The sequence below is a fragment of the Rhamphochromis sp. 'chilingali' genome (genome assembly GCF_963969265.1).
Source record: "Rhamphochromis sp. 'chilingali' genome assembly, chromosome: 2".
NCBI lineage: Eukaryota > Metazoa > Chordata > Actinopteri > Cichliformes > Cichlidae > Rhamphochromis > Rhamphochromis sp. 'chilingali'.
The window spans coordinates 50217783-50232970 of NC_137930.1; the positions used below are offsets into that span (position 1 = coordinate 50217783).

General features: G+C 40.6%; 1 protein-coding gene across 1 annotated transcript; it reads right to left on the reverse strand.

Moving 5' to 3' along the window:
- Positions 1 to 7329: 7329 nt before the first annotated feature.
- Positions 7330 to 9712, reverse strand: LOC308391784 (cyclin-dependent kinase inhibitor 1C-like). The gene is made up of 3 exons (XM_080874530.1): positions 9026 to 9712; positions 8746 to 8863; positions 7330 to 8187 (listed from the first exon to the last, which is right to left on the reverse strand). The coding sequence occupies exons 1-2, from the start codon at positions 9534 to 9536 to the stop codon at positions 8748 to 8750; spliced, it is 627 nt and encodes a 208-aa protein (XP_080730656.1). The 5' UTR covers positions 9537 to 9712; the 3' UTR covers positions 7330 to 8187; positions 8746 to 8747.
- Positions 9713 to 15188: the final 5476 nt, after the last annotated feature.

The window sequence follows — 15188 nt, forward strand, 5'->3', positions numbered from 1 at the left end:
TTGTCAGAAAGCAATTGCATGTAAGTGCCAACTTGATCCCATTCAATCACAGAGCCGCTGATAGCAGTCTTATGCCAGCATTTGTACATTTACGACAGGTTTTAGTGACGGTGCTGAGTGATGCATTGTGATAAAATCGTATCATGGGGTTTCTGATGAGTCCCACCTCGGGTATGTATGTATGTTTGCTTTTTGTTAGGATGACTGACAGTAAGGTAGATAATAAAGATATACTATCTACCCGCCAACTGATTGATGGTAATGCTATTTTGATTCGAGGATACCACACAGTCCAGGTTCAACAGGTTGCTGCTTGATGTCTAATGAAGCTACTGCCAGATAACAAGTAAGTACTCCAAACATTCCCATCTGTCATTCATGTTGTAGAGGCACTTGATACTCACACAGCATCACTGGTGTGTGTCCTGTGTGGGAATGCAACATATGCCATATGTTCATGGTAATCTGTCATGGTTCCACAGAGACTAATGCTTTGTGCAGTTAACCACAGCCATGTTGCCCTTTGCTTTATTTAATTATTTTTAAAATGACATTTAATCATATTGTGTTGATTAAAAAAAGCAAAAGAAACAAACAATAGTTTTCACAAAAGGTTGAGAGGTCACCACATAGCACTCGACTAGACATTTTTTAAGTTGCGGAATGCTGCAAACATGTACAACGTACACTGTCACGTTTAGGTGTGCTTTACTTAAGGCTTGAGAAAACTTGAGGCAGCAAGTTGCATCAGACTGTTCATTCTGAGTGTCGGGGGGCACAGCGGTACAATGTTTTGCACTGTTGCCTCACAGCAAGACGGTTCTGGTCCTGTGTGCGATCTTTCTGCATGCTTGTCAGGATAATTGGTGATTCTAAATTGGGCTTAGATGTAGATGTAAGGGTGTGCGTTTGTGTGGCTCCCTCTGTGTTAGCCCTGTGATAAACTGGCGACTTATCCAGGGTGCACCCTGCCTTTCACCCTATGACAGCTGAGATAGACTACAGCCCCCGACACCACCCCCCACCCCCACCGTGTTGTGTGTATGTGGGGGGGCTGTAGTCTGCTGCCCCCATTAAGGAAATGGATGGATTCAGTAAGTAAGAGGTCGCTGCTTAACATTGTTAATAGACTTTAGTATTCCTGACTTAACTGTAACAATCTCTTATGCTTGTCACAATCTGGCGAGGGCAGACTGTATAAATTGAGAAAAGGACCCAAAACACAGACTCCAAGGAACAGGGAACAAAACTTGAAATGTTAACAAAAGGCGAGGCGTTTAATATGGCTGATAGAAAAGGTACAAACAAAGGGCAAGGCAAACTGAAGCAAAATTAACACAAACCTAAACTGGGGAATCTAAACAAACAATAAGAAAAACCTAGACAAGAAACTTGGAAGCATGGCATGGCATCAGAAACATGGCGTGGACAACAGACGACCTGACAATCACACACTGAAAACAGAGGACTTAAATACACAGGAGGTGATTAGGGGAAGTGGAGACACATGAGGAAACAGCTGACTAGGATAAACATAATGATGCACAGGCAAGAGTAAAACTAACCGCATGAGCACAGAACACAAGACCCCTTTTCAAAATAAAACAGGAAACATGCAGACTAAGACACGACAACCAGAACTTGACAACGTAAGACACAGACATGAAACGCATGAAGAGCAGGGGAGATTTGACATGGTTGGAAACTGAGGGGGAAATAATAAGAACTAGAAACACTTAGGCATGATAATACAAACTTGATAACATAAGACACGCAGCATGAAACACGAAGGGTGAGGGGACGCTTAAATACAGGGGAAGAAAACACAAGGAGTCTAATAACCAAATGAACTTAGATAACCTAATGAACAAAATAAACTCAAACTTAAAACGCTGGGTCAAAAGACCCAGGACCATGACAATGCTATGCTAAAACTTTGACTGTGGATGACAAGATACATTTTGTGTCATGGAAAGTTTCTCATTTATTGTCACTGTAACTAATGTTTTGACAGCCCTGAACTTGAACTGAGGCCAAAAGTGATTAATCATTACTGCAGTGTTGGTTATGATGGCCAAGCTCAGCTTTAACACTGTTCTTGGCCACACAAATAATGGAAACCACATCACACGTCCATGATCTAAGTTTTAGCACAACCTAGCAGATTGTAGCTGCGTACTATTGATAATAACAGTACTGAATTAATTATTATTAAAGGAATTAAGCAATCGGGAAAAATGATAACACAGTGTAGTAGGCAAACATAAAACACACACAAGTGTCAATTGTTTGTTATTTACTTTAGAAATTAGAAGCAACAGTACAAATACGCAGGAGTAATATGACATTGGTGTAGCTAACAACATCAGTTATGCCTCCATTCAAATTTTTCAGCCAGTACAAGAATCCTGGTATTGTACTGAGGTGCCTCACTCATTCTTATGGCTGACAGGGACACTTTAATGGTACTGTGCCATTGTTAATGTTATTAGTTACACTTGCTTTTCCTGCTGGGCAAATCCAGCTGCTGTTTTCTCCAAGTCTTTAAGACACATGTTATATAGAGGCCTCATCTGTGCACCTAACATAAGCGCCTGAAGACAAACTCAAGACAAATAGAGATTTGGCTTTTATTTAGGTTGAGACAGGCATGCGGTGAGAAACACGGTGACTAATTTTGAGCCTTTCAGTGGTGGAATGAAGACGGTTTGTTGTTGTGCCAGACGTGGTGGACCTTTTCACCTTTTCAGGGGAAAAACAAGCCACCTTTTATTTAAATAGAGAGGCTTTAACTTAGACCTTATACCTTTTACACTATTTTTGTCTTGTATAATGTTTACCTTTAAAATTACAACCCACAATGGGCTCTAGTCAGAGAAGCATCATATGGGACGTTTATATAAATATACCAAAATTAAGACTTTTTTGTCAAGCCTACAAAAAAAGAAGGAAGGAAAGAAGAAAATATTCAATTTGACAAGATTTTTAAAAAACTAACATTTATGATAAAAATCACATATTAAACTTTATTATAGTGATTAGGACTTTTTTTGGTTACTTGAATTGTGCCGAACTTGTACATCCTGTACACACTTAAAACTGGCCTTGAGCTACAAAATTCCTAAATTGGGATTAGCTACAAAAATCATATATTTATCAAATTGATATCATACTGTGCTGCACATGTTTCCAGACTCTAGTCCAAAACCTATGTGAGCCACTCCCTCTTTCTTGTTGTGAAACATTGCGAAGGAGGAGCCTTTATTTTTCTGCGCAGCATTAAATCCGATCCCCTTGATGCGTGCGGAGAGGAAAGTGAATTAGAGATTGAGGTGCCAGCCCGAGTCACACCCCCACTCCCACCCCATCCTCTACCCTCACCTCCCTCCGCCTCCTCCACCGGAGACCAAAGTCGTGATGCAAAAAGGAGAGAGAGAGAGAGAGAAAGAGAAAAGAGAACGAGACACAGAAAGAAGATATTTGAAAAGCTGCCACGAGTTCCCTGTCACACCGCCTCCTGCGTGGATTGAGCCGTGCTCTTTGTTATCTACAGGCATGAATACTGAGTGGATGTAAAGGGGGGAGGCCAGGGACAGGAGGGAGGAAAGGGGGAAACACGGATATGTCTGCATATGGTAGAATCCAAATTGAAAATCACATGACTTACATTTTTCTGTGAATTATCTTGTTGTACTTTAATATACGGAAATTCCCTGATATTATTTGGTATTTGTTTTTTGAATGGTATCATCGTGAGAATGCTCACGTGAATTTTCTCCTTTAAACCCGTGAAACTGTCTCAACATTAATTTTTAACTTAGTTAAAGGCCTCTGATTTTTGATGTAATCCAACAGGCTGTTTGCATCTCACCGTGTGCGTGATGTTTTGTGACTTAAACGGTCCACGAAGATCCACTGCTTGTTCTAACTGTGCGAACATTGTGTTTAAGACTTACTTTAGCTTTAACCCCCACACACAACGTGCACACACATACACACAAACAGCCAATTTGCCCTACACAACAATACAATCACCTTTCACATGCGTGTCTACCCACTCCACTCATCCGCACTCAGTGGAGGAGGACAGGTGTCCCAGCTAGCTGTCCAAGTCTTATTCACCCCCCAGATACGTTCTGCACAGAGCACTCCTGCTATTGGTCGCACGGAAGACAACAGGGTGCAAGCTTCCGGGAAAACACGCACACACACACACACATATATATATATCATCGTTAAATACAAGCAATGCGCAGGAGAACATGCAGAGACTCCTTAAAGAGTTACTCATGAGTAAAGATCGACAAGGCCTAAAGATATATCAGAGCTTATCGAGAGTCACTCTTTTTTTTTCTTTTTGCATTTCTATCTACACATAAACCAGAAGCCTCGTGTTTGTTCAATAATTATAATTATTTTATAGCAGGGAACATAAACACAGCTGTACTACTAATTTGAACTTGTGTTTTCTTTGAAATACACGCAGATTTTAATGATAAAGAGACGAACAGACCTGCAATATTGCACTGTTTGCACTTTCTCAATAACTCCTTCTTTTGACAGTTTTGGTCTGCAGCTCTTAAGCATACACAGGCCTGGACTTAGGCCCCCATTCGTCACACTATAGGTTTTTTTTTTAAAGTGTTTTGTACGGGAGGGGGGTAAAGGGGGTCAGGGAGCTTTAACTCGGTGACAAAGCCTCATTTGCAGGTCAATGCGATGGCACACTCGCCTCTCCTCTCCATCCAGCTTGCCTTTGTTCCCTGTCGCCTGCGCCGATGCCAGATGGTCATGGAAAATGCTAATTCCCCCTGACTGATTTTCCTCCTTTCTATATTTAATTGCAGTCTTTGTAGACTGCCCCGTTAATTGTGTGTTTTGAGTGGAAAATGTGCTCTCTGGAATTATATTTTTGGTTGCTACATTGCTCGAAACCAATAAGATATAGGCCTACTAAAGAAGCACATAGATAGAAAACAATAGGGCAGGGCGTTTTAAACAAAACACCGACGCATTTTCTAACATATAGTTCATAACAAAGTCACGAATGCGAGAATCTAACCCGTATGCCCACCAATCCTTCAATTTTATAAAACTTAACTTATCTTAATTAATCAAAAAACATCAAATAAGAGTCAGACTTATAAATTTTTTTTGCCAACTTACATATTTTCATTGTCTAGTGTCACATTAAAGGACGAATAAAATGTATTCCTTTTTCGTTTGTTGGGGTGAAGTGTTTTTCGAATCGTAATTGTAATATGGTAAATGACAGTAAGATCTACTTTTATTTCTTTAAAGATTTGAGAAAATGATGATAAATCGTAATATAAATTTAATGCTCAACATATAACAACATCGCAAGAAATGGCTATGGTATTTTTATTTATTTATTTATTTATTTATTTAATTTGGTGTAATGATCGAAAGTCTGCTATATCACATAATCACGTAGCTCATAGCTAATGTAAAAAGAAAGCTACATTTTTATCCGTGTATTGTGGGGCCTAATGAAGCACATGCGCACTGTTTTGCTCGTGACTGAGGCAAATGTATCTGATGTGAGTTAAAGGTCAGACGGGAGAGTGTAGGGCCCTTGAGGCTGATTCTCTCCATCAGCAGCTGGCTGTTTAATGATATTCATGTTAATGGGGTCTGTATGTTGGCTGTCATCTCTTTCCTTTATGTCCATCATATCTGGGCTCAATTGAATGAAGTCATAACTGCCAAACAGCAATTTCTGTGAAGCTCAAACCTTAAAATATCCACTAACACCGTTTTAGGCGTTGACCTTGAAGCTGATGAATGAAATGTGATATAATACAGCTTATTATTTATGTGTAGTCGGATAAAATTATTTTGATTTTCTATATATATACTCCAAATACAACTAATTATCACTTTAATAATTAATTCTGCTTAAACGGAAGTCTACCAGTTGATTTTCAGGCTTTAACCCGTGACCTCTCCCATAATGGATCCAGTTCAATAGCTGTTTGAAAAGACGAATACGAATTTAAGTTCTATTTACTGCGACAAATTTTATATAGTTACACAGCTGCAGAGACAAATAAAGGAAGATGAGCCTTTTTAGCACGGTGGGGTATTGGAGCCCCCAGAATGTGTCCAGTCTCCAACATTGGGACTTCATTAAAGTAACACATAAACAGCTGTTGTCTTTAACATGTAAACTATTGAGAATTTAAAACTGCGGCTGAATGGCCCCCGCAGCTCCCCGTGGGCATATGGGCGTTAATTAGCTGGATATAGCCATAGATTAATTATAATATTTTTTCGCCCATTCGTATCAATAGACCAGGCAGACAAAGTGTCTTTTGTTCCGTGATGCAGGACATTCTGTGGCTGACTGAATAGGTCTTGGCTATGTCTACATGGATTTGCCATATGGCAACAAAAAAGAAAGAATGGAGCCGGAGAGCGCTTTGTGTTGGAAATCAGAACAAGCTCCGTCAGAGCTTATGGCTGCATGGAAATGACAAAGTCACTCTGGCCATCAAAAGTCTCCTTTTTTTTTTGTCAGAAACACTCGTGTCACGCAGTCAAAGCTGCTCAAACGAATGGAGAAACTTGTGGAAAATTATGAAATGTGGCTTTATTTACTTGTGAAAACAGCCCAAAGGGCCCGGAGCGCATTCACACAGACACAGCATTTGGCTTCTTTCAATTAAGGGTAAACTTGCAAGTATGACCTGCTGAATGGTTTGTTTCAATAGACGAGGACAATTACAAAGACTAGTAGTTTTCTTTTTCCAGCTCTGGCAGGTGGCCTCCACGCCCGGTGTATCTACGCCGTGGTAAACAGTGTGTGTGTGCGTGTGTGTGTGAGAGAGAGAGTGGGTCTTTAGAGGGGCTTGTCGAGTGCGGGTGGATGTGGGGGTGTCTTCGTGGCAGACAAAGCGGGATCCAAAGGCAGCTGCTGCTTCTTTTAGGGAGCGAAAGGGCCTTTAAATCCTCGCCTTATATCCCGCAGCTGCCAAGCAGCATACGGCTGCGACTCAATGCGTTTTCCTCCCGCAAGAGTCTGCGTGAAGAGGACACACTTCCATCGGGGGGAAGGTGAAATCAGGTAGACGTGTCTGTCACCACAGCATGTGTGCTCTTGTGTTCTTCGCAGGGTTTCTTGTGTAACTTTGCAACTGAGTGACCCAATCTCAGAGTGATCGAGGAGCACGAAGCAGTTTCACAAGTAACCCGGCCGCTGATGATGGCAGCTTTGTGGCAACCACACAAAGACGTCATCTGCCTCCTATCTCTGTTTCAATTTCCCTTTTCTTGTTACTCTCGTAACAAAACACACAAACAAATGTGTTTAAAATTAAAGTGGAAGAAAGAAATTTTTATTCACGTCATTCGCAAGACATAATTAGGTCACTTGTATAGAAAAAATACACACAAAATGAAACCGGCTCAGAGATACAAAGAAAACTATTTTTTTTCAAGTGTGGGACTAATATGAGGAAGCTACATGATTGCGAAAGTTAAGAACAACAAACCAAAAAACCCCCACAAAATTTCAAAAGAAAAATGTAAATAATAAAATTAAAATTACAAAATATGCCCTTTGGCTAAATCAACAAGGCATTTATCAAATATGAACGAACATAAATAAATTATAAGTTAGAATAGACTTAAAAAAATATACATTTTACCGAACAAAGGGAAAACAAATAATAATAAACACGCACGCATACACAAACGAGAACAGAAATAAACATTTATAAGGTATTGTCTCTATAAAGCTGTACACTTTTGGCCAGTGTAGACGATTCTTTTAAAGAATTTTTTTATAATTGCACAGATGTTAAAACATTTAACACTGTCGAGTGGCTGTATGCAAAAGCAACAATGAAATGCTACATTTGTACTGGATAGAAGTCATTCGGAGAAATCTCCTCTCTCTTTCTTTTTCTCCTGCCCCCCCTCCCACCCCACCCCCAAACCGTTCAGAGTCCTGAGCCTGGTCAGGAGCTCGGATTGCGCTCCGCCGGGGCGCATCGAGCCACAGCCGACCGTTCGGACTTATTTGTCCCCCCAACACCGTCCTCTTCTCTCTCTCCTGCGTCTCAGTTGCTTGAGTGGATGGGTCGGTTGACGGGGTGGTGGAGAAACAGTCTCCCGTGATCCTCAAAATGCGCAGGAAAATAGTGCAAAACGAACAAAAAACACCTGAGGAAGAAACAAAACGCAATAAGTTTTCTGAGAAAAGAAGAAGAGGAAAAAAACCCGGCCATTCCTAAGAAAGACGGCGAGTCAGCTTTCTGAGGAAACCTGAGACTCGCACTCAGCAGAAGGCGTCACCCTTTGCCAGAGCCCTTTTTCCCGCCACATCGTGACGCACGAACACCCCTCCCCTCCCCCAACCGCTGGTGTTACTACATCAACTACTATCACTACTACTGCGATTTCACCACCGCAGTCTCGCCCCATCACCCCCCCCCCCCCCCCCCCCCCCCGACACACACACACACACACACACACAGAGAGAGAGAGAGATAAGGCTGCCTGTGCCTTTTGGCTCACGTAATCCGCTGCAATAATTCAATAATTAAAGCGTAAAAACCATAACACACACACAAAGACACCCCCCCCCCCCCCAAAAAAAAAAAAAAAAAAAAAAACCGAGGATGCTGAACATGAGAATCTGTTACTCTCTTTATAATAAAGCTTCATTGTCTCCTCTGAGTGTGTAAAAGAAAACAATTTTGATTTTGATTTAGAAAATACCTTCAACGGATCCTCTTCCGCGGAGTTTGTTCCACCTGGATTGGAGACTTGGAGAGGAGACAGGCGGTCATGTCACTCGGTTTTATATCAGTAGGCCTCTTTCGTTTCACGTAGAAGTCTGTGACAAAAGAAACAACAATAGTGAAAAATTTATTTGGATTTATGAGCCGTTATGAAATGATGCGCTGCGCACAGCGGGAGGAAAGGAGGATGGTGTGGATGCTGGTCTAGGAGCCAATAGCAGGCTCGATTTTCAAAATACGAAAGCCGCTGAATTTACCTGTGATGTGTGTGTTGCTGTCAGGAGCGGCCGTTCTCTTGCGCCTGACACACGGGAGCTGCCTGGTGGTCGCTTTCCCTGAGTTGATCTTGTCTATGCGGTTCTCCTGGTTGATCTCCCCCGCGCAAGGAGAGCTGCTGCTCTCTGGCACGGCCAGGCGATCCAGTGCGTCCGCACGAGGGCTCTCCGGGAGAGCAGAATCCGACGTGGGCACGGGCACTCGGATTTTGCCGTCCTGCACAGAGTCCTGGTAAAACACCGGGGTCTTATCCGCAGTCACCGCCTCCCACTCGTAATCCCCTTCCAACGGGGTGTTGGCCTCGAAATTAAAGTTCCATCTCTGCTGGTCCCGTTCGGAAATCTCTCGCAATTTTTCTTTCATCTCCCGGTTCAGCTCGTCGTGATCCACCGGTCCGAAGAGGTTTCGACAGACTCCGGTGCGCCTCTGGAGAGGGAAGGTCTTCCTGGCCACCATCCTCTCTAGCGTGGTTGATAACTGGACGTGGGACATCTCCAAAAACAAATTTCCCCTGGAAAAAAAAGAATCCAAAGTGATAGACTGATCCCTGCTGAGGTTGTATGTTGATAAATGTTGTTGACGTTCAGCCCGAAGTGCGTTTGTATGTGTATCCTAATTCTTACGCTCGTGCCTATGCACGCCGCACCGTTCCGTTTAAATGTACAGCTTTCATAGTAAGTCTTTGGAGTATATAACCTCCTAACGGGCACCTTGATCGCCCTTCTCATTGGTTGCCTTGAAGTCCAGCCCTCTCCAAAACCCCCACCCTGATTTCCCATTTCCCGTTGTACCTATTGGCTTCGTGCCGACCAGAGCGCAGCATTTTGATTTTTTCTCTCTCTGAGTGTCAACCCTCGGGAAAACGGAGCAGTTTTTTTCTTGTGTCAGCAGGAATGTGTTTTACTTCGCATTTGTGTATCTGATTCTACTTTCGGACACCTTGGTTTTTGGTTTTGTCTTCCGTGTTTAGTTGTAAATGCCTCCGACCAAGGGCGTAAAAACGCACCATCACATTATTTTCATACTTCATATTTAGTGTTCAGCAGTTGAACAGCTTCAGTGTGTTATTCTTTAATGTGTAAGGAAAGAAAAACAAATGCTGAAACCCGATCTAACCACTTAACTGATGTTTGACCCTGCCATCATCCGGCACATAAATCCACCCACTTTTCGATTTCTTCACGTTTTCGTTTATTTATTTATTTTTTGTCGCCGATCGCAATGACAGCGATTCCAGTCTGCGGGGATTTGCCCCACAGTGAGCAACTCTGTCTGCAGTACAGAAGCAACGTAAACATTAGTGAGACCTCAATAAACCACAATTTTAGCAGTTTCTTAAATGTGTTTTCTCATTTACTTAATAAAGCAAGGCAACTTTTCGAAATCATTTTTTCTTTTCTAAATGCGTTTTGTTGCATTTTTTTATTCATTTTTTTTACCTTAATATATAATATAGCAAATCGAGAATTTAAGCACCACGCCGTGTTATTTTTGGCAATTAAACATGTACGTCTATCCACTCACAAATGCATAAATCACGCAGGTCACAATCCGCCTGTTATCACTGTGTGCGTGTGGCTCTGGGGATTGTTACTGGTAAATAGTCATTATTACTTATGAATAACTTCAAAATATGTACAGTAGCATTTACTACAATACATGATTTACGTTTTAAATATCATAGCAAGCTTTATTATAAGGGGAGACTCGGGGAGCTCATTCTCCGCCGAAGACAATGCGATATTTGGCAATTTTGAAGAAAATGATCCGGATCCACACCAAAATGTACTGAGTGCTTCAGCTGCCAGTGTTTCACCACACAAACGAGTTTCCAGAAATTCCGCTGTATTTATTTATTTATATTTTATTTTTCTCGTGTCGTGCTGACAGTCAGGCACTGGAAGCACAACTTCCAGAAGTTTGACTTCAGGGTACCGGCTGTCTTAACAAGCAGGGAAACAGTCACGAGAGACGAGCAACGCCTTTTTGCAAGCAATGATGGGTGCATGGCGTCCCGTAGAGGTTCCAGTCTGATACTGCAGCTCAAACCTCAAACTAAACGCAACCATCATCCCCAGAAGAAAATAAAGGAGCAAGACTTACAGTGTATCACCTCCTAGTTTACACATGTGCACATAGATATTTTTAAGTGACACTGGTAACATATTCAGGGGAAAATCTCTATAAAAATTTTTTTATCCACATTCATCCTGAAAAGGAGGGTGAATGCAAGCTCTGTGTAACAACGTGATGTCACATAAGGTCAAGAGGTTTACATGTGAGCGTCATCAAAGCAGCATGAAGAAGACCGAGGGACGCAGGGTCTGGCCATATGTGTGCAGGCTTCCTAAAACACTTCCAGTAAAGGTCAGGTGGTCTCATGTGACAGCGACAGTAATATGTGACACTTTTCCTGATTCGGGACTGTAAACTGAATCCATGAGGACTGAAACGATATTATAAGGGTGTAACGTTCATTAGAGGTTTTTTTTTAATGATTTTGAAAATAATTAGCTTTCTTTTTACAAGAACAATTAATTGTCTATTAAGAAGAAGCATTTAAAGCACGCATGCTTGAACAATGCTCTTCAACAACAACAAAAAGATTTGTTTTTGAGTCTTTTAACCTTGAAGTGGCCATCCTGGCTTGAAATGTGCTTTAGTGATTTTGTTTAATAAACATGCTGCATAGCACAAATTTGTCAGTCTACTCCTGAAAATTTTACGGGTATTTGTTCAATGTTTAGTGGAATTTTCAGTTTCTTTTCACTACACTGTATTGTTTGCAGTCATAGTTCACAGAACTAAGATTGTTTGTGTGTGTGTGTAAACCACAAATCAGTCAACCCACAAAAACAGCATGGTCACTTGAGGATTAAAGTGAAAATGAACGTAAGCGGGCAGAAATCTGACTGTTGTCTTTTGGCGCCCCCTGCTGGTAATACAAGTTTACTAAAATTTGACCCAGCTGGTGAACCTAATTTGAAGCCATGTAAAGTCAATGTAAATGAATAAACACATAAATCGGTTTTATTTTGCTTATACTGATGGTAACCAATTAACTGCACACACAACATCCTCCTAAGCAGATCACAGATAAGGTTGATCAGTGCCTCTGCTGCTGGTTATTTACATATAACCCAGTGCAAACCAAAACTTATCTCATCACTTCGCTCAGTCCCAAGCTGGTTACAGATTTGCTTCACAATTCTTTGATTGTGGGAATAACTCTTCTGCTCCTCGGGTGTACTCCACCAGCTGATACTATCACCTGATGGTTTCAAGTCAATTAAAGTGCAAAGAGAAAGTCTGGATTCATTCGTCTTTCAAAGGGGAAAATAATCTCTTTCATCAGGAGTGGTCAGTCAGCTGTGTAGCCTGACTCATTTAGCTGACACATGCAGGAGTATGATTCTTTCATCTTCTCACACACACACACACACACACACACACACACACACACACACACACACACACACACACACACACACACACACACACACACGGTACAGATGACTTAACTTGCTCTTTGACTTGAATGGAAATATCCAGAGGGCCCAATCGAAGTAAAAAAAATAAAAAATAAAAAAAACCCGGAGGCTCACTAGACTGTGGGCAACATGCTGATTGATGGAACAGACAAAGAGGGTTGAGCTCTAACTGTTAATCAAAGGAAGGCCTTGAACCAAATAGAACAGAATGTGAAATTAAACTGAACTCAAATAAAACATTTAATTAAAAAGTGCATATGAGCAGTAGGTTTTTGGATTGGATTTTATTTGTTTTAACATGTTTCCTTTCCACTGGTCACGTTAAAGCAGTGAAACAAATGTGCATATATGTAGTATATGAAAAAAAAGAGGCCAACAGCTATGGTCTTTTTTTTAAAGTTAACTGAAGAGGAAAAAATGTAAACACAATAGGAAGAAAACAGCTGTCTACTGATTTATAATGAGTGCATTAATCCCAATTGATGTATTTAACTAGGGACTTGTGTGTTTTTCAGGTTGACTGTGCAAACACATTGTTTGTGTTCTGTTTTTATTGTCGCGGCTCTTGAGTAACTAAAAAGCACACACACGCAGACCCCTCACCTGAACAAACTGATCCTTTTGATCCTGCAGAGTGTCTGCAGGCATCACTGCTGGGACTTTTAGCAGATGAATATACGGTCATCGAGGCCCGCTGTTCCACATGACAGCTATAAAACTGTTTTGTCTGCATGCTTTCTCTGAAGACTGAAGCTGGCAAACATGTGACACACCCATGACGACCCACTCCAAGAGTGATGAGCCACTCCGTCAAACGACATTTAAGATCATCAGACCTTTTACAAGAAATGCATATTCTACAATACAAAGAGAAATGCAAACATAGAGACACTTCAAACTTCTGCTGTGCTACTGATGCATCCATTTGCAACAGCACGACATAAGCAAACATCTGCATATGTTATTTTTAAAGTTGTGCATTGCTGTCAGGACCTTGAAAATACTACCCATTACTGACTATTGCCTCATTACATGTCAGCAAAAGAAAACAAACTTGAAAATGAAAATGTTATGTCACGAAATCAACTTCTTTTTCTGACAGAAAATTGAAGGAGTACATGCTTCATTTGCTTAGTTAATCCACCAGCTACCATCCAACTGGATGGTACATTTCTGCCAAATTGTGAGCTGTAATTATATAAGCCTGTGTCCAGTCCTTTAAAACATTCTGTGCCGAGCTGTTTGTTCAGAAGTTAAAATAGTGCTTTCAGTGTTTTTATAGCACTTATGCATGAGTAAATATCTAAAATGTGCTGCGGTTTGTGGCTGACTTGTTCTATTTCTCTTCAGGCAAAAGACTTTATAGTTCATCTACATGACCCCTGAACGTTTTTTGAACTCTGCCTCTCCATTACTTTAGTTGCAAGGGGCTTTACTTCCTTGATTTATGTTGTGCTTTATAATTTTAAAACTTTTATTATAACTATGGTTAAAGTGCAACATGACATGTTCTTAATCATAGAGAGGCAGAGGAGTGCTCTATTTAAAGCAATATATATACTTTAATGCTACTGTTTTTAAAAGCCAGCCAATCAAACTGTTTCCAAGAAATGCTTAAAGCTTCAGGCTACACCATTTATTCCCGTTATGAAAACAAAAGCCAAACACATGCTTCACTCATATGAGTCACTGCACTCATATGATGGCTACTTTGGGCAGTGAGGTCTTTAGAAACAGTGATGCTACACTAAACCTTACACTGAAAACTATAAACATACAACTGGTAGTTGTATTGCTCAAAAAGTTTTGAATGAATTCCAGTGAAACTTTGTAGACGTGTAGTGCGTGTTGTCAATTTATCAACAAATACAAACTACCATACTAATATTTAAAATATGTCATATTTGTCCTCTGACCTCTCCTTCAAAGCCAATAGACTGAGCTGAAGGTCAAAGTGATAATAAGCAAGTTTTAACTAGCTTTGCATAATGTTATACAGATTTATTACTGCCATTGTTTGTACTGAGAACATATAGGCTTATAGGCAATGATATATGGGTATTCTAAATATCACCTTATATTTTGCATCCAAATATCATATCATATTTGACCTCTGACCTCATGTTTACATCTCACATCTAACTTTCTTTCAAGTTGAACCCACAATGTTTTATATCTTTAAAGAAAGTGTCGTCAAAACAAAGAATGAGCTGCCTAGTTAGTTTAAAATATCCTGTTGTATAATATTATATAATAAGCTAAATTATTCAGGTCCTCTTATTTACAAGTCAGTACCTTTTACCCATTACTAACCCCTGCATAATGTTTGTGTAATCACTGTAAGTATTTTTCATGCTACCCTTATCTGATTTTTACGGCTTCACAAACGTATTAAAGTATGTTTAAAAAGAACAAAGAAAAAAGAATATATACAAAATAGAGGGATTGTTAGTTTAGTTTCAATAATAACTGAAAACATAAAGTTCAGAACAGCTTTCCCACCTTGCTTTTTCACCTTTGGCAAGATCTCTAGTTACACAACACATAATAATAGCTGCCATGTGCAGTCAGGTATGTTGAGAGGGACGTCTTAAGGAGGAGCTTCTGTTACGATCCTGAACTAAAAAAAACTCGGTGAGGACGTTTTAGCAAA